This window comes from Notothenia coriiceps, unplaced genomic scaffold (genome assembly GCF_000735185.1).
Source record: "Notothenia coriiceps isolate Sejong01 unplaced genomic scaffold, NC01 NC01_scaffold00037250, whole genome shotgun sequence".
NCBI classification, from domain to species: domain Eukaryota; kingdom Metazoa; phylum Chordata; class Actinopteri; order Perciformes; family Nototheniidae; genus Notothenia; species Notothenia coriiceps.
In genome coordinates, this window is record NW_011369951.1 from 5,191,868 (window position 1) to 5,214,438 (window position 22,571).

Here is a 22,571-nt window from a genome sequence, read left to right on the forward strand (position 1 = left end):
ACGTTCCGAGATGGACTTTCGTGACAGTACACTTATTGTTCGAAAATCGACGTACGGGGCTGAAGCCGGTTAAGACTCTTCACAGGCTCGACTGCGTCCGAGGCACAGCCTATCCCGTCGGGCTCAACGGAAAACTAGCGCCCCAACTGCATCCGTCCCGCTCCGTGAGTCGCGCTTGGGCGAGGACAACACAAGGAGTTGCTTCAGACTCCTCAAGCAGAGTCCAGCTCCCGATATGTTCGACCCCGCCGAAAATCAGAAGCGGTCTGCGGTATAACGTCCTGTGCCCTCCGATTAAACCCCCCCGGTGGAGGGACCCGGCACACACGCGACGTACCAATACATCTCGCGAGGTACATCCGCGTTGACGTTCCGACGCACATCTCAACACGTACCTTTTACCGAGACATACCTCGAATGACCGCGTGCGTAAGAACGGCCAGTTCCCCCTCTTACCCCTTTTTTTATTCACGTGATACAGGGTGTTCCCCCCCCCAAGATCTATGTCGAGTGTGTTCCGAACGCTCGCGAGAAGGGGCGGACAGTATTACCCGTACACTTATATCGTCGAACCGTTCCGGTAGGACAGTCCGACGCAAAGAGACCTGTCTCGAAATGCAGAGTGTGGATAGGCGGTTTCCGTGTGTTTGTCAGACAAGACACGCGAGTTACCTCGCAGAGATAGTATTGATACCGAGTCCGGCGTCGAATAGTGGCACAGGTCTCCTCCACGTAATGCGCGGAGGGACAGGAGTTTAATACCACCCACCTGTCTCGATTCGGCGGTGCGACAATTCATGCCCGGGAGCTGCGAACAATCGAGACAGAGACAAGATACAATTGAAAAAAAACAAAACAAAACAAGCAAAAGAAAAAAGAAAAAGCCAAAAACAAAACTCTCTCTCTCTCTCTCTCTTGGACTCGTTTGCCAATGTGTGCCAGGCAAGCAGATTGCATGAGATTAAGGCCTGAAATCTGCAGGAGAAAAAAAAAGAAGACCTCAAAAATAAATAAATAATATATATCACTGAGTGGAAGTGATTAATTAAAAATGAATGCACTGAGCGAGTGAAAGGGGGAGAAAGGAGAGAGATAGAGAGAGAGGCAGGCTTTATTGAGCTGGAGAGGCAGAGGAGCGCTCGCTGAGGAGCGAGGTGGGTGGAGGAGAGAAAGAAAGAGAAAGCGGAGTTGGAAGTGTTTTTCCTTTTACGCTCTGACTCGCCGCCGTGCTCATGCAAGACGGAGGGGTACAGAGGGGGAAAGGCGTGATGTTGTCGTGTTCGACCACGTGTGCAGCTGTCGCCTCCGCTGCTGTGATGGAAGACATTTGTAGGCTCTGCTCTCGCTAAGGTTTGTGCTACTGCTATGTTACTGTATGGATATGTAATGGTAGTATTTCTTGATTGATCAAAGCCTCCTGACCACGTGTTGTGTTCATGGATATTGTTTTTGGTACTGCCATTATTCTTTGTTCTCTACTACTATTGTTATTTTCTACAGATGTATAGGTGTCTGTTCTTTTATCTCTCTACAGTTTATGTTTGATGTTTGACAGTCTTGTTACAGAGCAGATGGACGGTTTATTGTGTCCAGGCTCTACGGTTAATCTAGGCTGCACACTAAAGAAAATATATCTTCTTACTTCTGCTGGTATCTATTTAGCTAATTTGGGTGTTTTTGTATCTGTTAGTCTCAGCAACACAATTGAGGTGAATTAAATCGAAATGATTGATTTATTATAATTATAGCCTAGAAAAAGCATTATTTTGTGCATTTTAACTTATCCTTAAAAAAAACTACATTTTTCAGAATATTTCAAACTGTTCACAATGTACAATTTATTTGGAAATATTTTCTGGTAAAGAAAATGCCGCTTACAATTTGTTGCTGTTATTTGACTTATAGCTAGCCACTAGCGACACTTGACAGAGCCCACCTGTATCTCTTAACTCATACACATTAATATAATTAAACAGGTAATTATTATTCAAAAAATACTGCTGTGCAATTGTCATGATTTGCGTTTTAGCAAGGCCAAATTAGTAAAAAACAATTCTTTGCACCAGGCTGTAAAGTGGAGTATTTTAACAAGATCGTTTTGGAACCAGCCTCAAGTGGCCATTTCCGGAACTGCAGTTGTTGGCGCTTCGCCGCTTTATTAAAAAATGCAAATGAAATGCAAAACTATGAAAGAATCAAGACCTTTTTTGTAAAGAAAGCAAAAGCCTGAAGAACAAAGACATTCATACTGGATAGGACAACAACAAGTATTCGTAGTTCAAATTATTGAAGTCAGCCTTAAGCAAAAATGTTTTAGACTCAAAAATCATAATTTTTTTGTTTGTTTCTTATTACAGTAAAGGAATATATTTTAGCCATTGGTCAAAATAATTGTAATATAGACAGTTCCTTAGACTCTTTCAAAATTGCAATGAATATCATAAAAAATGTTTGGCACATGACTGCCATTCTCTCTCTCATCCCCTTTTCCCCCCTTCTCTTGGCCTCTCATTTTAAATACATCCTCTATGCATATTTGATGCATTATGCCCTTACTTGTCAGTTGCTGTGTGAATGAAATAATGATGAGTAAAACATATTTAGGTTGGGTATCAGGCTGGAGTCCACAGAGTTGATTAATAAAGCTGCAGAAAGGATGCTGCTGCTTTTTACTGAGCTGATCCAAATCATGGTGGAAAGATGAGGATGTTTGAGTGTCAGGCTTCTGATCCCTTGTGGTGTGTCTCCTTAGGGGCTGCACAGAGGAGTATGAGATGAAGACCATGGAGCAGAAGCCAGAACCTGAGCCTCTGGCAGCCGGCTACAGACCCTCCCCTCGCCCCACGTGGCGATGGGACAGCCCCCCCATTCCTCCAGGGCTCCACAGTGCCCCCAACCAGCAGCGCTGGGCCCCCATGGGCCCTCCACCTCCTCCACTGCCCCGCTCACACAAGACCCTGATGCCTGTTCCCTACAGGGAGCCCCAGCACCTAAACTCTAAGAGGTGAGACTCAGAATGACAGTGCACAATGTATTTAGTATCATTAGGTTACTTAAAAGACCCAATTGGGTTATTTTGTATTTGCTTTGAAATCCTTTTGGGGGCAATGTGATAAAGGAAAAAGGCAGAAAATCTATTGAAAGAGATTAGGGGTAGGACTTGGTGTGGCAGCATCAATATCTTTAATTAATTTATCTGGGTTATCTGGTAATGATAATTGATAGTAACCTGATGTACTGTAACAAATATGTATATTAAAAGGAGCAAAACAGTTTGCTGATTTTTATTAAAACAGGTTTGTAACGTAACTTCGGTGATCCTCTAAAACTAAATATTTAAGAATTTAATTTTAACTCTGCTTAGTTAAGGTATTGTCCACTTTGATTGACAGGCAGGTGGCTTGCCGCTAGCTGTCTGCTCTGTAGCATTTTATAACTGAATCTAGCAAAATAGCTTCATGTGTTCTAGTAACACCCTCTCTGTGGTCTCTCTGTTGTTCTGTTGGTTACCGTCTCCCTCTCTCTCTCTCCCCCTCTCTCTCTCCCCCTCTCTCTCTCCCCCCCTCTTTCTCTCCTGCAGGCCGGTGAGCTACCCAGAGAACCACTACAGCCTGTCTCCTGCAGGGATGCTGCCCTACAGGAACCCCTCAGCCAGCTTCTCCTCGCCCTCCTCCGGCCTGGTCGGCCTCTCCTCGATGGGGCCGCCTGGAATCACACCGGGCCCCTTCGTACGCTACAAACCCTCCCCCGACAGGTGTGTGTGTGTGTGTGTGTGTGTGTGTGTGTGTGTGTGTGTGTGTGTGTGTGTGTGTGTGTGTGTGTGTGTGTGTGTGTGGCCTTTTGTTTTCAGACTTCCCTGCCGCTACTCCTGTAATCTTGACTAAACATGTCCGATATTACTCATTACAACAGTTTTGTGTGCTTAGGGGTGGATTATCTGTGTTCATGAGATGAGGCAGAGTAATGTGTTCAGATCTGCAGTTAGACGTGTACGAACACACTGTCTCCCTGAGGAAGGATCTGTTGTGTGGGCGGCTCTTCCTCACTGTGTGGAGGCTGGTAACATCTCACCCAACCGGAGAAATGTGTTTTATTCAACTGCCATCAGGATGCAAAACAGAAACTGAAATTCAAATCCAAGCTCTACATTTTAAGGGCTTTCTTAAGAGAATAATTGTAGTGTGTTTTAGTTTCAGTTAGGAACATATTTCCTTCCGTCTGTGTGCGTGCGTAAACTACTGCATGTATACATCTAATTAACTCACATGTAAATCATATTAGCATTTATGTGTTTATTAATCAAATGCCCTCCCTCCTCTTATGATCCTATATGATGTGTAGATATGGAGCAGGACAACGCCCCCTGCTGCCGTATGAGCCTCACCTCAGTGTGGACGTCACCTCCAGCGGAGAGTCTTCCTCAGGCTTCACCAGCCAGGAGAGCACTATGGAGCGCTGCAAAACAGGTACACCACCTTTAAAAACACCTGCCATCACATGACTCCGCTTTTTAGAGCGTTAGCCTTCTTTTGCTCTTTGGTTTAATTTTTTTTGGACTGCAATATTGTCCCTTCGATGCACTTTCAGGTATTATCCGTTGTCGACCTCAGCAGCCTGATGTATTTTGGTGGAATAGCTGACAGGAAAGCTGACTAGCTGGTTGACATAGTGAAGAAGATATTTTTTAGGAGTTGGTAGAGACCAAAAACCGAGCTAAAAGAGATTGAATCATTTTAGACTTGTATTCATCAGGTGGCCAAAGCAAGACTACTAATCACTGATAAAGTTGCTCCAAATTTGCTGGCAACTGTTGGCTGTGGCCAAGAAATGTAAACACAGGTTGTAAGTTAATCATACTTGACTTTAACTACATTTATTGTGCGTTGTATCTTTGCAAATGAATTACACTCACTTGTATGTTTGGCGATGGTGACATGGTGAGAATAGAAAGTAAAAACAAATGTACTTAAGAGGTGTTGGATTATTTGTATACACTATATCAAAGTGCATTACCAAGATATCAGTATTCAATTGTTTAAATATTATTGTTATCAGTACACAGAGTAGATAGCCGAGTAGAGATGACGGTGTGATTGGGTGTGTTGGTGGTCAGTGTTTAGATGTGCTATAAGTATTTAATCCTCTTATCCAACCATGGCGGTTCAGTGTCATTTGCTTTAATCCTCTGAGTGTCTGTGTGTTTCTGTCTAGAGCCCCTCTGGCACATCCCAGCGTCGTCGTCTCGGGGGCCGGGTGGTGGAGGGGGGCAGAGGAGACCGACCAGACAGGATGTCCCGGGGAAGGACTCTCCAAACAGAAACTCCAAGGTCAGACTCGTCACCTCCCGCTCTCATTTCTTCTCTCCTTGCCTGCTTGAGTGTCTCTGAATGTTTCTCTCTTGTCCTCTACAGGGCGAGACTCAGTACTCGAGCCACTCCAGCAGCAACACTCTGTCCAGCAACGCCTCCAGCGGACACAGCGACGAGCGCTGGTTCGACGGGGGACCTGTAGGTGAACGGGTTCCTGGGGGTTGCCTTGGCGACCCAACAGAACCTGACCCAGACCATCTCAACAAGGGGGGGTCCAACGACAGCGGCATCGACGCCTCAACCCATTACAACAACACCCGCCTCGTGAACATGCCCAACAGCCACAAGCCCTTGCAGTGCTTCGGGACGTATGGGGGGGGGCAGGAGCTATCGGTGGGGAGGAGTAGCGGCAGCAGCGGGGAGGGGAGGAGGCGGGAGTCGTCTCCCATCATACCAGCTGCAGCCAATCAGAACAAAGGGTACCGGACCAAGACGTTCCCGCCTCCTGGATCCAGCGCCGAAAAAATGGATGCTTTCAAACCCAGGTGAGACGCCGACTCTCTGATGTGATGCATCTTTTATGATATCATTTTTCTAACATGATACCTTAACCTTTAATGCTGTTCATCTTAATTGAGAGTGTGAATATTAAGCTTTAAGAATTAAATGAATGAAGCAGCCATTATGTGCCACCACAATAGTATGACGACTCTATCTTTAAAGGGTACATGAAGGATGCAAAGCAGCTTAAACCTGGTGGAACATACAGCTGCATCATGTGATCCCTTCTGCTCTTCCTTCCCCCAACATTATAAATGCATGCAGACATAAGGCACACATGCGTTCAAAGGCTTCGTCCTCTCTGTGTTGGATTAAAACCCTCTGTGTTTAAAGCCTCAGTACAACCGACTGTGATGCTGCAGTCTGTGCCTGGGTTGTTTAGAAACATCAACAAAATATAGATATTAGGTAAAAACAGAAGGACACTGATGATTCATCGCAGGTATTGTGAACAATTTTACAGATGGTGTTGATGTTTTGTTTTGGTCAGAAGATTTCAAAAGAAAGACTGCCTTCTAAATGATGAATAATTCAGTTGGGTAATTTAGCAGTTTTTTTTAAATGTTGGTTGTGTGTTTTTAAAGAATTTGTTTGATGGATAAAACACACGTCTGGTCGCTTGATGGATGATGGAAGTTCCTAACTCTTCTGATGTTTTCCTCAGCTGTTACCGCTCAATAGCTGTGTGATGCTGTTGTTAAGCAGACAGCGCTACCTCAACTTTAATTACACATAAATCAATAAAGAGGGGGAAAGGACGATGCTACGAGAATAAATGATGCTTATGGGGAAAGGCAAAAGAGAGCAGAAAAGTCAAACTTAATATCGTTTTTTCCATCCTTTTTTAAATGATATGTGTATGCCAGCCTTACATGCCAGAGGATCACATGGTTGTTACAAAGGTCTTTCTAAAGGAAGAGTTTAGGTCTTGTGATCGAGAGTTGAATGAGGAGATCAACATGGTCAGCTGAGCTTAGCATTAAGACTTATTCAAACAATGGAGTTATCTTCTGTGGAGAAAATGTTTTTCCCTGCACAATCGTTTCTGTGATCTGATTATCTTATTTTAAATTGAAAATGTTCTTTAAATAAAAATGTTTCATCACTTCATAAAAAACTGAAAAGGCTTTCCCTCTAGTGCTACACTTGGTGCGCATTTCAAATCCTTTGTGTCCTCTCACTTCCTATTTAGCACGTGTCTCATCTATTTCAAAGAGAGAGAGAGAGAGAGCAGTTTGTTGTTGAATGTGATGCATTAACCCGGTGTACACCTGTGTGTCCTCTCAGGGCCTACACACCGCAGGGTTACAAGACTCCGACAGCTGAGAAAGCCCGGCCCGTCCGCGCTGCTACGACGACACCAACTTCCTCTCATCTAAGCTCCATCCCTCTGTCCAGCTCCGCTCCCAAGGCTTTTTATGGAAAGAGCAGACAAAGCCCATGGCTGAATGACGACAACGGCTCCTCGCCTTCAAACATCACCACGACGACCAGCTCTGACAGCAGCAAGAAGTAAGTTAGTGACTGAGAGCTTCAGAAGAGAGCCTTTCCCTCTTCTGTTAAAGGGACTGTACCGAAAAGCTTCACAATGTAAATAATGATATTGACTACAAATTCTAATTCAACATTTGATCATACCAGATTATGGTATTGAGTGTCTTCAGTGCTAATTCAGCCTAAAACCAGCTACTGAAACATTGATCTGTTAACGGTTAGATGTTGGGAGAAGATACCCTTTGTGTTTTTGGTGCTCATGTCTCTTGTCTCTTGTCTCGTGTCTTCAGGCAGGTGGACACCAACTCAAAGAACGTGTTTGGACAGCCTCGGCTCCGAGCCTCGCTGAGGGACCTGCGTTCTCCACGACGGACGTACAAAAGCACCATCGAAGACGACCTGAAGAAACTGATCATCATGGACAACGTGGGGGAGACGCCCCAAAGAGACCCAGTGAGGAACACACCAACACCTCACAGTTAGATCAGTAATGCTTTAGTTTGCTTGAACAATTATATCGTCCACAAGGCACAAATTCACCCATCAATATGAGTTTACAAATAAGTAAAAACATTGGGAGGGCTTGAAGTTGAATCATGCCATTATATACAGTCCAACAGGCTTATGACACAAAGTACTAATGTGTAAATGAAGCTACTTGTGGGATGTTGCGTCGCCCTGTATGATTAACTTTGTATTTAATAGATATGCACTATGGACAAATACATTATTGTAGACTTATGGGAGTCTCAAGCGCCCTCCGGAGGGAAGCAGTTCAAATTGAAATGTGACATAGTTATATGCATATATTTGATGTGACCTGTAAGCGCTCTGATCTCCGTCACTTTTCCTCCTTTCAGTCTCCCAGACGAACTCTGCAGCGCACCTTTTCAGACGAGTCTCTGTGCAGCGGGCGCAGAGAGGCGAGCTTCGCTAACTCTGAGAACCCGACAACGCCTAACGACGTCCTGTTCACGTGCACGCTGCCCACACGCAAACACGCCATCTCTAACGTCCACGTGCTGAGCAAGAAGGGTGAGTTTAAACAGAGTGGACAAAACCTGTGCTGTGTTGAGTATAAGCTGCCTAGTTTCATTCTGTGGCGAGACAAGGAGCTTAATAGTGAAAACAATCCTATTATGATTGTTATGTACACGTTATTTGTTGCTTACATAAGCTCCACTACCTTTCAGTATGTCCTTGTTTCACGAGGAGGTTATTTCACTCACTGCAGCTGTTCTCCCCTCAGTGCCTCTGTCTGCCTCGGAGCTGTCTCTCACTGAAGTCAGAGACAAAGTGCCCCCCCTGAGGAGGCTGGACCCCGGGCTGATGCCTCTCCCTGACACAGCCTGCGGCCTCGAGTGGTCCAGCCTGGTTAACGCTGCTAAGGTGTACGAAGGTGAGGCAGCAGACACCTCAAGACTAGGTTTGTTCAACTCACAAAAGCATCCATTCACATCACACACAAACTGTACACAACAAAACATTACACATGCAGAGAAATCATGGAAACAAACTGTTCAAATATATGGTATCAGAAATGTCAAAAAGAATCATTCAAACCTGTATGTACAATTCATGTATGGTTTTACTGCTGAATTAAACAAATCAAAATCCCCACAAATTATTAATGCTCAGTTGTAACCATGGTTTTGCAAGAATTTTTTTTTAAAGAAGCATTCAACTCACTGTTGGATGTGGGACATTGGATGTTGTCTTCTGTCACATGACACTCCTGGGAAAGAAAGAGATGTCAGTACGTTGGTCTTAACCTTGTAGACGATCTCTCTCTCTCCGTCAGTTTGTTTCTGTCTCTCTCTCCTGTCCCTGGTGTGCTCTGCAGCCACAAAGCTCTGACAAACACACTAAACTCAAGCCAACACTCGATCCTAAACCTCACCTGCTGCCAGGAGCTGTGATTGTGTCTTGTACCCCGAGGGAAACCTGGGGGAAAAAGCCTCTTCAATGCAGCTTTTTACAAAGTGTGGTTCTATGTCTGTTGCAGCACAAAGAGCAGTTTCCCCCTTCTCACTGACGGAGCCGCAGGGTGGGGGTCCGGACATGAGACCTGTCGTCAGTCCAGTCCAGTTTCAGACTCCTCAGACTCCACGGACCACGCCGACCTTCAGCGGGTAACTGAACCTCACTTTGTTGTAGATGAGAGCAGCCAGAGAACTGTGTGTCTCTGCAGCCACCTGGTGGTCATCTACTGTCAGGCTTTGAACTGAATCCCCAGCTTGTTGACTCCTCTGTATTTCACTAGTAAACACTGTGTGTGTGTGTGTGTGTGTGTGTGTGTGTGTGTGTGTGTGTGTGTGTGTGTGTGTGTGTGTGTGTGTGTGTGTGTGTGTGTGTGTGTGTGTGTGTGTGTCCTACCATTGAGCAGCAATTAGTATAAGAGCTACAGTTCACACAGACTTACTCAAGAATGAATGCACATTCACAAACACCTGAAAAACCTGTCCTCCTACCCGTCTACATTACGTCTGCACACTATTTTTATTCTTAGAGTGCGTGCCGTTGTTTAGTCATCTGTGTTTTGTTTACAGTGACGAGGTGCCCAACAATCTGTCCGGGCGGCTCTACAACCTGGAAGTGATGTTAAAGCAGCTGAACAATGATCTGGAAAGAGTGAGAATCTTCTTTTCACATTTTTGCTTTTGGAAGAAGAAAATAATGTTTTAGTTTGTCTGTCTCACACTGTAATGTATCTGGGTTTGGAACTGAGCTTAAAAGGCACAATCATCTTGGACTTTAAAAAACTGGGATGTTCCTTTTTTCATCTATTTCTGACATTTTATAGACCTAATGATTAATGATTAATAACTAACCCTTTAATAACAGTGAATTTCTATTTATTGTCCAGTCCGAGTCATGTTTTCTCATCTCCTTTTCTCATGTCTTGTTGCCTCAGGAGAAGCATGATAAAGTGGTTCTGCTGGCAGAGATGGCCAACCTGCGGGAGAACAACCAGCGGCTGCAGGTGGAGAGCCTGTCGGCCAGCGAGCAGCTGCGCAAGTTCAGCAGACTTTATAATAACAACGACGCGACCGAGAGCGACAACGAGGCTAACTCCTTAACGTACGAGGCTGAATCTAAGAGGGAGTGACTCCTGCAGGAGGGGGAATAGAGCACCCGGCCACAGAGGGGGGTGCTTCCACTGGACTGCCTTAAACCGTAAAGAGAGCAAGGAAACAGAAAAACTGGATTTTTAAAATGCAGAACCACTCCCAGAGAGCCTCCCTCTCTTTTCTCTTATTTTTATAAACTCAAGTCAAAAAGTCTTATATACTTTTCATATATATAAATATGCTACTATGCCAGAGGAGCGAGAAGGAGAGGAAACTGTTTTAGAGAATCATCACCTGGAGAGGCCTAATACTGTTCCTGCAGCGAATCAGCCAAAAAAACAACAAGACTCATTACAGACTGCATCTCCCAGAATGCACTAGAAGTAATGGAAGCTATACAGACATTGTACTGTAGATACATGCCTGCTCTCATGTATCAATATTTCCCATATTGTACTGATATTGATGTACTAAAGAGGGGTGGGTGTGTGTGTGTGTGTAATTGATGGTACAGCGAATTCTCAGAAACGTAATGGCACAACAGTGTGTGTGTTCACGAAGCATTTTATTCTGTGTGTGTGTGTGTGTGTGTGTGTGTGTGTGTGTGTGTGTGTGTGTGTGTGTGTGTGTGTGTGTGTGTGTGTGTGTGTGTGTGTGTGTGTGTGTGTGTGCTATGGGACGTTTCGAGTGCTGAACAAACTAGTTTACTGTAATATGAAATCTTGTGGGCCACGATATTTTTCTCTCCTCCGTTTACATGGGTGAACCTGTGGCCCTTCAGATGTGAAACAAGCCATCGGCGTGCTGTGTGGGTGTTAAAGGTCGATGTCATGAAGCTCAGTGATATTAATTATAGTTCCATATCTCTAATGTAGTGCATTGTTTTGAATATTATCTTCTGTTTTTCAGCAGTGCCGTTTCATCTCAAATCTAAATGGACTGGATAATTATTTTAACCTTGAGTCCTCATCCCAGTACGTCTTTGAAATCAACTTAGTTTCCTAATATTTAAAGCAGTAGTTTGACATTTTGTAGTAACATCATTAGAAAGCTTTTAGCTTGTCATAAAGATCTCACGCAGGGGAGAACAGCCAGCTTGACGGCCCACTTGCACCTCTAAAGCTCATTATTTAACATGATATCTAAATAATCTAATACCAGAAAAAAAACTATTTAAAAGGACAATTCCTCGTCTAATGGACTATCTGTTGTGGCTAAGAGATGAGTTACTTCAAGGAGTCTTAGCTGAATTTTATTCTTGGAATTGATATCCACAAACAGACCTGCAATTACAATTTATTGGCCATAAAGGTCAAAACATTTAGAAACATAGACTTAATGTGCTGAAAAGTCGATTTTGTAGACAAAGCCAGGCTAGCTGTTTCCCTCCTTTCCAGACAGTATGCTAAGCTAACCTTGTAGGGTTGCATTTTTAACAGACAAATATGTGGGTGGTGTCAATCTCACTGCTAGAAACTGAGTGATGGTATTCTCAAAAATGTCAAACTATTCTTTACATAAAACTCTAAACGACGCTGCCATTGGTCACGTGTGCTTACAGGAAACATTTACTGTACATGAACCCACAACACTTCTGCCTGTGTGCGAGGATTTGTCCCCGTGTTCTGTGACGACCCAAGTGAAAACATGAGACACTATTTATACCGCTCGCTTGCTTACCGATATTGTCTACTATATCTATTTTTCATACAGAAATAATGTTTTTGAACGCTGGTACTGAATGGACAATACATCCGTGCAGACGATGACTCTTCCTGTGTCAGTTTTGATATCGCTGACGAATCATCTGCTACTTCTTATGATCCGGAGGTCTCTTCTTCTCTGGTCTGACTGGAACTGTAAATCCTAATCGCTCAGGTTCCTCACAACGCTTTGAATAAACTAAACCATCAGTTAGGAGTGGGCGATGTGACACATTCAAGCCTGAGAGGATGTCAAAATGGGTTTTGCCAAAATTTTAAAACCATTGTAGTGATAAGGTCATTGTAAGGAACGCTTATTGATGTATTACTTTGTTCAGAGGCATTTCATCTGCTGAATTAGGCTTGAATAGAAAAATATTAACAGTTTCTCAATTGATCTTCATATAAAATGTCCTGAAAGGCAAGTGAGAGAACTAAATCTGGTGATCCATTTTCTAAATTTGATCTTAACTGTTTTCTGACTTAAAAGCAGGTGAAGAAATGTTTATTTGACCTGTGAAAAAAGGGGGTTTATCTAGATAAATGTCCCTTTTTTCCATCTGTTAAAACTGTCATAAACACAGAAGGGGAAAATATTTATATCAGTCTTACAAATTGGATCAATAGATTCCTTTCAGGAGCGATGTGTCACATTCCTTTTGGAGGGCAGAAAGCACAGCTGATACCTGTGTATTGATACTGCTGACAATAACTATAGAAACGTTTTAAAATCTAGTATTGATTTGCAGTATATCACACTTCCATGATTTTGGCCACACTATCGCTCACTCCTACTGGAAAACTATTTTATTCCACAGACTCAAGAGGGAACATGTGCTGTAGTCGGACTCATTTCCTTCTGCTTTCAGCTCCTTTACTCTGCAGTTATTCAGATTTGATACGAGTAACTTTTTTAAATTGTTGGACCTTTTTGCGTCGGTTCCGGAATAATACCTTGACCAGTTTCTCTGAAATAAATGTTCAGATCCTCCACAGAGAAAGCGCCTCTTCCTGCCGTGACGCTCTCCTGCTCCTCGCTGTGACGGTCTTATTAGTTTGCTGACAAGGGCCAAGGTTTCTTTTTTAATCTAAAGTTTGTTCATGTTCTGTATAATTTGAAGCTATTTAAAGCACACACAACGATCCTTGTTGAACAAATCAATAATGCATTACGGTTAATGGTAATATTATAACTAGGTTTGTTTTTTTTAGATGTTAAATATTTTGATAATTTATTTTTTAACACATTCCCACTGTTGCAGACAGTAGTGAAGATGAGGGTACTGTGTTTTTATTTGTGTATGCCATTTGACTTCTGATCTCTGTACAAAATTGATCTGTATGATTCCTCGTCGTTTTCTATTTTCTGGCATTTTTCCTGTTTGTGGCAGGCTGCGTGATGCACAGACAACATATTGGTTGGAAATTGTTTTTCTTTGGGTTGTAATAATAACTTGTACATTTAAAAGTGTAAATTATGTTTTCATTATTTTATAAAAAATATATTAAAAATAATTATCAGAAAACGTGTGATTTCCTTTAAATGTTAGGACAAGTGGTAGTTCAACAATCTGTGTGCAGAACACACCAAAACACACTATCCAGTTCATTCTATATAAAATCACTTTTCAAAGTTTGAATCAGGGTTTATTTGAGTTGACATTCTGAATAGTATTTTTTTAGCTCATTCACAATGAATCTTTGGCCATTAGAAGTAAAGGCTCAATATTTGCTCCTCATGGTAACATGTATGTTTTGAACCCACATGTCCTACCTTTCTTTATGCTATATATGTGTTTTAGCTTAAATGTTTTTAGTTCTCCCCACCAGCTCACAGGAACAGGATGAAACAACTTGCATGTAAAACATTTTTATTACAAATACATTTTGAGTTCCAACATAAAGAAAACATATTTTAGTTAATATTGGACATAAAGAGAGTCGACAGAACACTAAAATAAATTTCTATACATCGTGTGTTCAGATAATTGCTCAAGTTTCTGGAGTAGTTACAGGTGTATAACATCAGGACTGTGAGGCGTTCAGGACCCACACATCAGGCAGTCGTCTCTGTTCTCCAGAGAGCACACCATGGCAGCGAGGTTAAGCTCCTTCACCTCCTCCGAGTCCTTCTGGGACTCCTTCAGCTGCTCCTTGTTCAGCGTGAACTGGATGGGGTTGGCAGCCGGCTTCGTCCTCAGGTAGTACATCCCTGTCTTCAGACCCTGGGAGAGGAAGAGGAGGGTTTAACACATTTTGTTGCATTCATAGTAATAACTTATCTTCTAATTCAGCTCCCTTACTTGTTTCCAGCCGTAGAAGTGCATGCTGGTCAGCTTGCCGTAGTTCGGCTCAGCGATGTGGATGTTCAGGGACTGGCTCTGGTCGATGAAGGCGCCGCGATCGGCAGCCATCTTGAGTATGGTCTTCTGCGAGATTTCCCAAACGGTTTTGTACAGCTGCTTGATGTCATCTGGAATCCCATCAATGTCCTGTTGGGAGAAAAAAAACAATCGTCAGAGCGGAAACAGATTGACAGCAGCAGCTTTATTGATCAAATGACATTCAAAATGTTTGACTAAAAGTAAAAAAAACTCAAAACTTTACCAAAAAGAAAAAGCAGCAGAGTGATCATACCACTCAAACAAAGTAATGAAATCAGTATCTTGACAAAACAAAGCATTTCCCATGATGTGGGTGAGTACCTGAATGGAGCCGTTGTGCCCGATCAGCTGGTTCTTCATCTCCTCGCTCCACAGCCCCTTCTCCGTCAAGTCTTTGAGCAGGTGGGGATTAACGATCTGGAACTCTCCGGAGAGCACCCTGCGGGTGTAGATGTTGCTGGTGTAGGGCTCGATGGACTCATTGTTGCCCAGGATCTGAGCTGTTGAGGCGGTGGGCATGGGGGCCAGCAGCAGGCTGTTCCGAATGCCGTGCTTGGCGATCTTCTCCTTCAGCAGCTTCCAGTCCAGCAGGTCGGTGGGGGTCTTGTCCCACATGTCGTACTGCAGGATGCCTTTGCTGACGGGGCAGCCCTCGTACGTCTCGTAGGGGCCGTGCTCAGCGGCCGCCTCACAGCTCGCCTCCAGGGCGGCGTAGTAAATGGTCTCAAAGATCTGGATGTTGAGCAGCTGAGCCTCGGGGCTTTCAAACGGGAAACGCATGAGGATGAAGGCGTCGGCGAGACCCTGTACGCCAATTCCAATCGGCCGGTGGCGCTTGTTGGATTTCTCCGCCTCAGGCACGGGATAGAAGTTAATTTCGATGATCTTGTTCAAGTTCTTCACGATCACTTTGGTGACTTGTTCTAGTTTTTTAAAGTCAAATGTCTTCTCAGGGGTGACGTACATGTTGAGAGCGATGGATGCCAGATTGCAGACAGCCACCTCGTCGTGGCTGGTGTATTCGATGATTTCTGTGCACAGGTTGCTGGACTTGATGGTGCCCAGGTTCTGGTGGTTGGTCTTCCTGTTGCAGGCGTCTTTGTACAGCATGTACGGCGTACCCGTTTCTGTCTGGGACTCGATAATGGCGTGCCACACCTGCTGAGCCTTCACCACACGCTTCACCCGCCCCTCCTTCTCAAACGAGGTGTAGAGCTTCTCAAACTCCTCCCCCCAGCACTCATCCAGCCCGGGGCACTCGCTGGGACACATCAGGGACCAGTCCTCGTTGCTCTCCACCCTCCTCATGAACAGGTCGGGGATCCACAGGCCGTAGAAAAGGTCTCTGGCTCTCTGCTCTTCCGTTCCCGTGTTTTTCTTCAGCTCCAGGAAGTCAAACACGTCAAAGTGCCAGGGCTCCAGGTACATGGCGAAGGCTCCAGGTCTCTTGTTGCCACCCTGGTCGACATAACGCGCCGTGTTGTTATAAACCCTCAGCATGGGGACGAGCCCGTTGGAGTTGCCGTTGGTGCCGGCGATGTAGCTCCCCGTTGATCTGATGTTGCTGACGGCCACTCCGATCCCTCCCGCTGATTTGGAGATGAGGGCGCATTGCTTCAGCGTGTCGTAAATGCCTTCGATGCTGTCGTCCTTCATGGCGAGCAGGAAGCAGCTGGACAGCTGAGGCCTGTTGGTGCCTGCGTTGAAGAGCGTCGGGGATGCGTGGGTGAACCACTTCTCTGACAGCAGGTTGTAGGTCTCGATGGCAGCTTCGATGTCCGTCCCGTGGATCCCCACAGACACTCTCATGAGCATGTGCTGCGGACGCTCCGCCACTTTGCCGTTGATCTTCAACAGGTAGGATCGCTCCAGAGTCTTGAAACCGAAGAAGTTGTAGGAGAAATCTCTGTCGAAGATGATGGCCGAGTTGAGGCGGTCTTTGTTCGCGAGGACGAGGTCAAGCGTCGCCTTGGAGATCATGGGAGAGTGGCGTTTATTTAATGGGTTGATGTAGTTGTACAGGTCCTCCATCACCTCGCTAAACACCTTCTTCGTCTCTTTGTGCAGGTTAGAGACTGCGATACGTGCGGCGAGGATGGCGTAGTCGGGGTGTTTGGTTGTGAGGGTGGCGGTGATCTCAGCGGCCAGCGTGTCGAGCTCCACGGTGGTGACGCCGCTGTACAAACCCTGAATCACCTTCATCGTAATCTGGGTCGCATCCACAAAGTCAGAGTTCAGCCCGTAGCACAGCTTCTGGATTCGGGAGGTGATTTTATCGAACATGACGCGCTCCTGGCGTCCATCTGAAAAACGAGACAAATAAACACTTCAGTTAACAAACACTGTGTACAGACAGTTATCAAAATTATACAATAAAAGAGTAGAGATTTAACAGTAAACTGCCTTAATAAGAAGTCATAATGAAGCCAGTAAGGTTGTTACATCACTTTACTTTCTTTTAACAATACAATTAGAGTTGATGCACGTCATTTTATTGTTATATTATTAGATGTCTTCATCTTTTATTAAACCTTTTCTCATTTCAACATATTTGTCTAAAATATCTTCTTGCATTTACTTCCTTTTAACACTTTCCTTTTCTGCATTACAAGCCGCCCAGTGGAAAATTGCTTTTGCAATAAGGAAAGCAAATAACCTCAATTAAAAAAGGGAGGTATACATTTTATTATATAATTAAGGAAATGTTAATTATTTATCAAATATGAACACGCCCATGGTCTAATTGAAACTGTAAGTTTTCACAACCATTCCACAAGTCCAAAAATAATTTGCCAGAAATGAATTATCTAGGGTAATCTTTGTGATAACTGTCTGTACACTAGTTGCCTTGTTTTTAAATGATACAATATATAATTGTACCTGTTCCTTTAATTAAAACTGGCTCTGTATAAAGTCATGAAGCAAATTAGTTTGTGATTTTTACATTATCTGTGCAGTTTAACATCAACTAGTTGACAAAAAGCTACTGCTGCACGTTTTTAAAGTGAGTGTTTGTCAAATATAACTGCATAGACAAACTCTTCCTGGTCTTCAGCCTACAATGTCTTAACCAGAGCCTCACTGGGACACAGTGACATGCAGGAAGGCCTGTCAATTATATCTTTTGGCGCGAACTATGACAAAGGCTCATAGCAATAAGACGCAGAAAGGCTCACATTTCACATTTAATTAGGCAATGCTAGTGTACACAGCCAACTGGTTATCAATGTGAATGTTTAAAGGACGTGCTTGTTAACTTGGCAGATGAGTTAGTTAGAACAATAAACCCTGTCTGTAGCCTGTTAGTGACACTGGTTAACTAGAAATCATGACTTAGTAAATTAACTTTAGTCTAACCGCTTAACACTGCTTCACTGACTCCAGCATGTCGTTTAAGTTTAGATAGTATGTTATATAAAAGAGTCAGAGAGAGGAAGCATAACATTGCATTAAGACATTATTATTGACAGGGCACTGAAGCTAACTGAGGCCTGATCCATAACAACACAAAACTGCTCACCTCGCTTAAGCACATGCATTCTGGCAAAGTGTGAAGTAACTCGTCCCCGAGAAAACAGCAGCTCTCTCCAGCAACTTGATCTTCTCCTTTTGTGTCAAAATGTGCTGAGGGACACTAACTCTATGTCCACACTCAGAGGAGAAAGCGCGATGAACTCCTAAAGTATCCCGCTAACGCTGTATTTGTACGGAAGGCGTCGCCGCTGAGGGCGTAGATGAACAGGCATTCTGACCAATCAGCAGGGAGATATTGCGAGACTTCCTGTCTGAGAACCAATAGCAACAGGTTAGAATGTCATTTTCCTTTCCCCTTAATTTTCCCCAGATTACATTCTGGCGGGATAGAGAAGTAGGTCATATAACCAACAGGTTTTGTTTTGTTCTGTTGTGACCATGGTTGTGACATGAACCAAGACCTCTAGTTATCATTTACAGTAAATGATAACTAGAGGTTCTTTTATTCTTGTGTATTGAGTAAATGATTGACTCAATACAAAAGAATGTATTGAATCTATGAATATTAGGAAAATAACTTAGAACATACTCAAGTATTGTACCTAAGTACACTTTTTCATGAAATTGTACTTTACTTTATAAACTCCATCCTATTCTACTTCATTAAAGTTAAACTTCACTACATCTCAGAGGGAAAATTTGTGCACCCTATTTCTTAGTAGTTACCTAACATAACACCATTTAAATTAAGCACAAATGTGTTCTTAGGTGCAGTACTTGTGTAAATACAAAATGTACTTATGTGCTTTCATTTTAATTTTGTATTAAACTGTATATCTTGAATGAATACAATTGACTAGTTCCTTCTACAGGTCAGTAGGTGGCGGTAGCTCGCCAAAATGCAGTTTGCCAACCATAATTAAAAACCTTAAAGAAGTCCTCCTTTGACAAGGACTGTTTGACAGGAACAGGTTCCGCCATTAACATACTTTGTCCGTTTTTGAATGGACTACTGCACCAGGAAAGTTATCACAAGTGTATTATATTGTCTCTGTTTTTCAGTTCTTTATCCTTATAGCTGTTAGTGGATACAAATAGGTTTAACACAGCAGAAAATAGTTTCTGCTTGCTACACAACCAAATAGATACCAATTTCTGTGTAGATATACAAATATCCAGGATGAATTTGCAGTAAAGCAGCCTTCAAAGACCGGGGCTGCTATGCAATGTAAAGCATGAATTTGTATGATGGAGTAGCACTGCAGACTGCTGCATCTGAAGCACCGGGCTGACAGACAGCCTACTGCAGCTCCACTTCCTGTGTGAATATCCCTCCTACATGCTCCACAAGTCTGTTTGGACACGTCGCTGTTGAAGGACTCCTGTCTCGAAGCCTCCTCTCTCGTCATGTCCAGGTCCAGTCGGAAGTACAAGCCTCTGCAGCCGAGTAGCGGCTCCCTGCCCGGCTGTGACCGGCTGCGGATGCCCCGGGCCCGGGTCCTGCTGCTCTGCTTGCTCGGGGTCCTGGTGCTGGCGGTGGTGCTGGGGGTTTACCTGTCCAACGACACCAGCGATGGACCTGGGAACCGCATGCCAGCAGCGGCAGATCTGACCAAAGACAGGGTGAGAGACATTATGACAGATCTATAACACAGACTGTTCAACTTTACCTGTCTGTTGTGGCTTGTGGGACCTCACAGTGTTCACTGTCTCTGAAATATAATAGCCACTACCAGATTGGGTTGCATTGTCTGAATTTTGGTATTATAACATCTTGTAATCAGATATGTGATTTGTTAGTGGGGACTAAATATTGGATACATTAAAGGGCCAAATTAGTGACACCTAATAATAAACTAAAACTTGTAGATGATCACATGCCTAGTGCTGAAACTATTTGTCAATCAATGTATCCACTATTACTCCATGGACAGAAAGATAATACATTAATAACCTTCTAACTATTTTTTATTTTATTTTTTACAAAACTTAGAAATATTCTCAGATTCTAGTGATGTGCTGATTTTCTGTCTCATGTCAGGAGTCATGTGATAAGAAACGTTGGTCCTAATCCTCCAGACATGTTTTTCATTTTAAAAAAATCTGCTGCTGGATACAAGGTGGCCCCCTCTTCAATGAAAAGTCCAATTGTTTGAAAACAGTCTTTAAATGTCAAACTCAGACAAAAAACAAGTCCAATACCATCATCTTGAACATTAGGGACATGTTATGCATACTTATCACTATCATGTTATGTGCAAAACAATTCAACACTAATAATTCTGCAGTTTAATTCACAATGTAAGTAATTGTTGGCTGCATTCAAATGGGATGTTATCTACTTTTCATCCTAAGTCAATTCTAAATTAGAATTTACTTAGCTTAACTGAAGCCCTTTGAGGAACATTTGGGACTACAATTGTAGAAAATGCAAATAAACAATATTTATCAGGACAATAATTGGGGAACTGAGGAGAGATCCCTCTTTCAGGATGTACGGATGTGCAGAGATGCCAAATGTAAAGAAAATAGTGGAAGGAAATGATCATTTAAATGTTTAAGTTGCTGCCAAGCTCTTGTCAGATTTGGAGCACAACCCCTCCTCTTCACCACAACAAGCCGTAAAGAAGACATACTCTTACTCTTCATTCTCTGTGTTGCTATCACTCTTTGCTGCCTTACCTTTTGATTAAATTGTTTTTCTTGATTTATTTTCAATGAATTATTTCCCTTCACATCCAGTTGTCCCACAAAGCCAGCAAGTGCTCTCCGGCTCAAATCCGCCGCCTGGCCTCTCAGGTGGATGGTACCCGCCTGTGGGAGACCCATCTGAGGCCCATCCTAATCGAGAGGCTCCCAGGGACTCCTGGCAGCCTGGCTGTGCAGCAGGTGTGTAAATAGTTATAGTTTCCCACACTTTACATATTTGCCTCACTCGCCTCTAACCCGCCCTCTCTGCTCAGCACATCACCTCCACTCTGTCCTCGCTGTCTGCCGGCTGGGCCGTGGACTTGGACTCCTTCCAGTCCGTGACCCCCCGGGGCCAGGTCCCCTTCACCAACATCGTTGCCACTCTGGATCCTTCGGCCCCTCGCAGGCTGCTCCTGGCCTGCCACTACGACTCCAAGGCCCTGCCTCCAGACCCTCGGGCCCCAGAGAAGGTGTTTCTGGGGGCCAGTGACTCGGCCGTGCCCTGTGCTATGATGCTGGAGCTCGTCACCTCTCTGGATGCCCAGCTTTCATTGTTCAAACAGCAGGTGTGTGCAAAGTTGTGTCTTGCTACATGTGTGTTGATGTCCAGTCATAGGCAGAGTTTGAAATTTGCGCTTGGGGCGGGCAAACCTTTTTTACTGACATCAGTACACAGTCCCAACTATTGCGTGGGGTGCTACGGTTACAGTAGCAATAAAGCCAGCGTTCACCGCACTGAGTATGACTTTTCCACATACGAACACAACTCGTCCCGTCATGCACGCCTCATGCCCGCCGTACACACACACTCATATGGAAGGGGCGGTCCTCCCCCCCCCCAACAACAGTGCATTACATCTTGTAAAAACTTACATAACCGCGTGCACATCTTATACTTATTTGATAACTACCATATCCCCTATGGTTACTGAACACGCTAACAAATCAACCAGTTGTCCACCTTATTAAAATATTGATATACGAAATATTATGTATTGGAAACAGTTTATACTAAGGCCCCCCCCCCCCCCCCCCAATGATTTCCCATGTCTAGCTAATCAACAGAGGGTTTTTTAAATATTATCAATGAATATGATCTTTTTTTTTTACTCCCATAGGAAGGCAAACCTCCTTTCAGTTTTATCCACAAACTTAAAATTAAGCACACCTGGAAATACATGGTCGCCGGACAGGAAAAAAATGTAATATCAAAAAGCAACTGATTTGTATTTAATACGATGACTGAGTTCATCTACTGGTTTAGCATTCAACCACTGAATGTGCAGGTTTACACTCGATATACCGATAACAGGCCCGGAGCAGATGTTGACAAATTAGGCTGTCCTATTACGTAAAATTATTTGAACCTCAGGAAAAGATGTGATAATAATGGACTTGTATGTTCCAATTTTGCTTTATACTCTAATGTACCCCTCTGGCATGTGCCTGCAGTACAGGATAAGAAAAAAGGCTGAAACCTCCAGCACTGATTCTTATGAGCAGACAGATCCATAACGAAAAAATAAGGCAGATACACCTCAAGAGGCCATAGAGAATTAGATGTACGTACTAAAGGAATACACACACACATCCTCTGGCAGAAAGAAACTGGCTTCCAGTTGGCTGGCTACATTATTTAAATCTTCATCCCCTTTTCTCCAGAAACCTCCCATGTCCCTTCAAAGCATGTGTATTCATTAGGGAAGAGTCCCCCGTTTGAAGAGGGACCCGGCAACTCAGACTCCGCTGCACGGTCCCGTCCACCTGGCCGAGCGGCATGCCACACGCCCTCCACCCTGCAGGGTCCACACACACCACCATGGCTCCAGGCTGTGGTGAGAAACAGACATCTCTTGTCCTTCAGGTCTTATCTCCACCATCCTG

General features: G+C 43.8%; 3 protein-coding genes and 1 long non-coding RNA gene across 4 annotated transcripts in view; 2 read left to right on the plus strand and 2 right to left on the minus strand.

Moving 5' to 3' along the window:
* The window catches only part of sipa1l3 (signal-induced proliferation-associated 1 like 3), a 36,024-nt gene extending 22,418 nt beyond the window's left edge, over positions 1–13,606 (plus strand). The window contains exons 12-23 of the mRNA XM_010796052.1: positions 2,753–3,004; positions 3,581–3,754; positions 4,342–4,466; positions 5,212–5,327; positions 5,412–5,854; positions 7,158–7,382; positions 7,655–7,817; positions 8,225–8,399; positions 8,614–8,790; positions 9,370–9,496; positions 9,914–9,995; positions 10,279–13,606. Of these exons, the coding sequence (XP_010794354.1) occupies positions 2,753–3,004; positions 3,581–3,754; positions 4,342–4,466; positions 5,212–5,327; positions 5,412–5,854; positions 7,158–7,382; positions 7,655–7,817; positions 8,225–8,399; positions 8,614–8,790; positions 9,370–9,496; positions 9,914–9,995; positions 10,279–10,473 (2,254 nt within the window). The 3' untranslated portion in view covers positions 10,474–13,606. The remainder of the gene's footprint in view (positions 1–2,752; positions 3,005–3,580; positions 3,755–4,341; positions 4,467–5,211; positions 5,328–5,411; positions 5,855–7,157; positions 7,383–7,654; positions 7,818–8,224; positions 8,400–8,613; positions 8,791–9,369; positions 9,497–9,913; positions 9,996–10,278) is intronic.
* The window catches only part of LOC104966774 (beta-1,3-glucosyltransferase-like), a 265,583-nt gene that overhangs the window by 179,982 nt on the left and 63,030 nt on the right, over positions 1–22,571 (plus strand). The window lies entirely within an intron of this gene.
* Positions 1–22,571, minus strand: part of LOC104966768 (uncharacterized) — a 26,087-nt gene that overhangs the window by 2,867 nt on the left and 649 nt on the right. Inside the window, exon 2 of the long non-coding RNA XR_800674.1 lies at positions 10,118–10,126. This is a non-coding gene — a long non-coding RNA (uncharacterized lncRNA). The remainder of the gene's footprint in view (positions 1–10,117; positions 10,127–22,571) is intronic.
* On the minus strand, positions 13,993–18,207 carry LOC104966767 (ribonucleoside-diphosphate reductase large subunit). The gene is made up of 4 exons (XM_010796051.1): positions 18,043–18,207; positions 14,844–16,825; positions 14,442–14,630; positions 13,993–14,363 (listed from the first exon to the last, which is right to left on the minus strand). Exons 1-4 carry the CDS (start codon positions 18,059–18,061, stop codon positions 14,181–14,183), a joined length of 2,373 nt encoding a protein of 790 aa, XP_010794353.1. The 5' UTR covers positions 18,062–18,207; the 3' UTR covers positions 13,993–14,180.

Excerpts from the sequence above, each read along its gene's own strand:
- LOC104966767 (XM_010796051.1), bottom strand. Across the intron at positions 14,631-14,843 it reads GGCACAACGGCTCCATTCAG|GACATTGATGGGATTCCAGA; the intron begins GTACTCACCCAC and ends TTCTCCCAACAG. Across the intron at positions 14,364-14,441 it reads ACTTCTACGGCTGGAAACAA|GGTCTGAAGACAGGGATGTA; the intron begins GTAAGGGAGCTG and ends TTCCTCTCCCAG.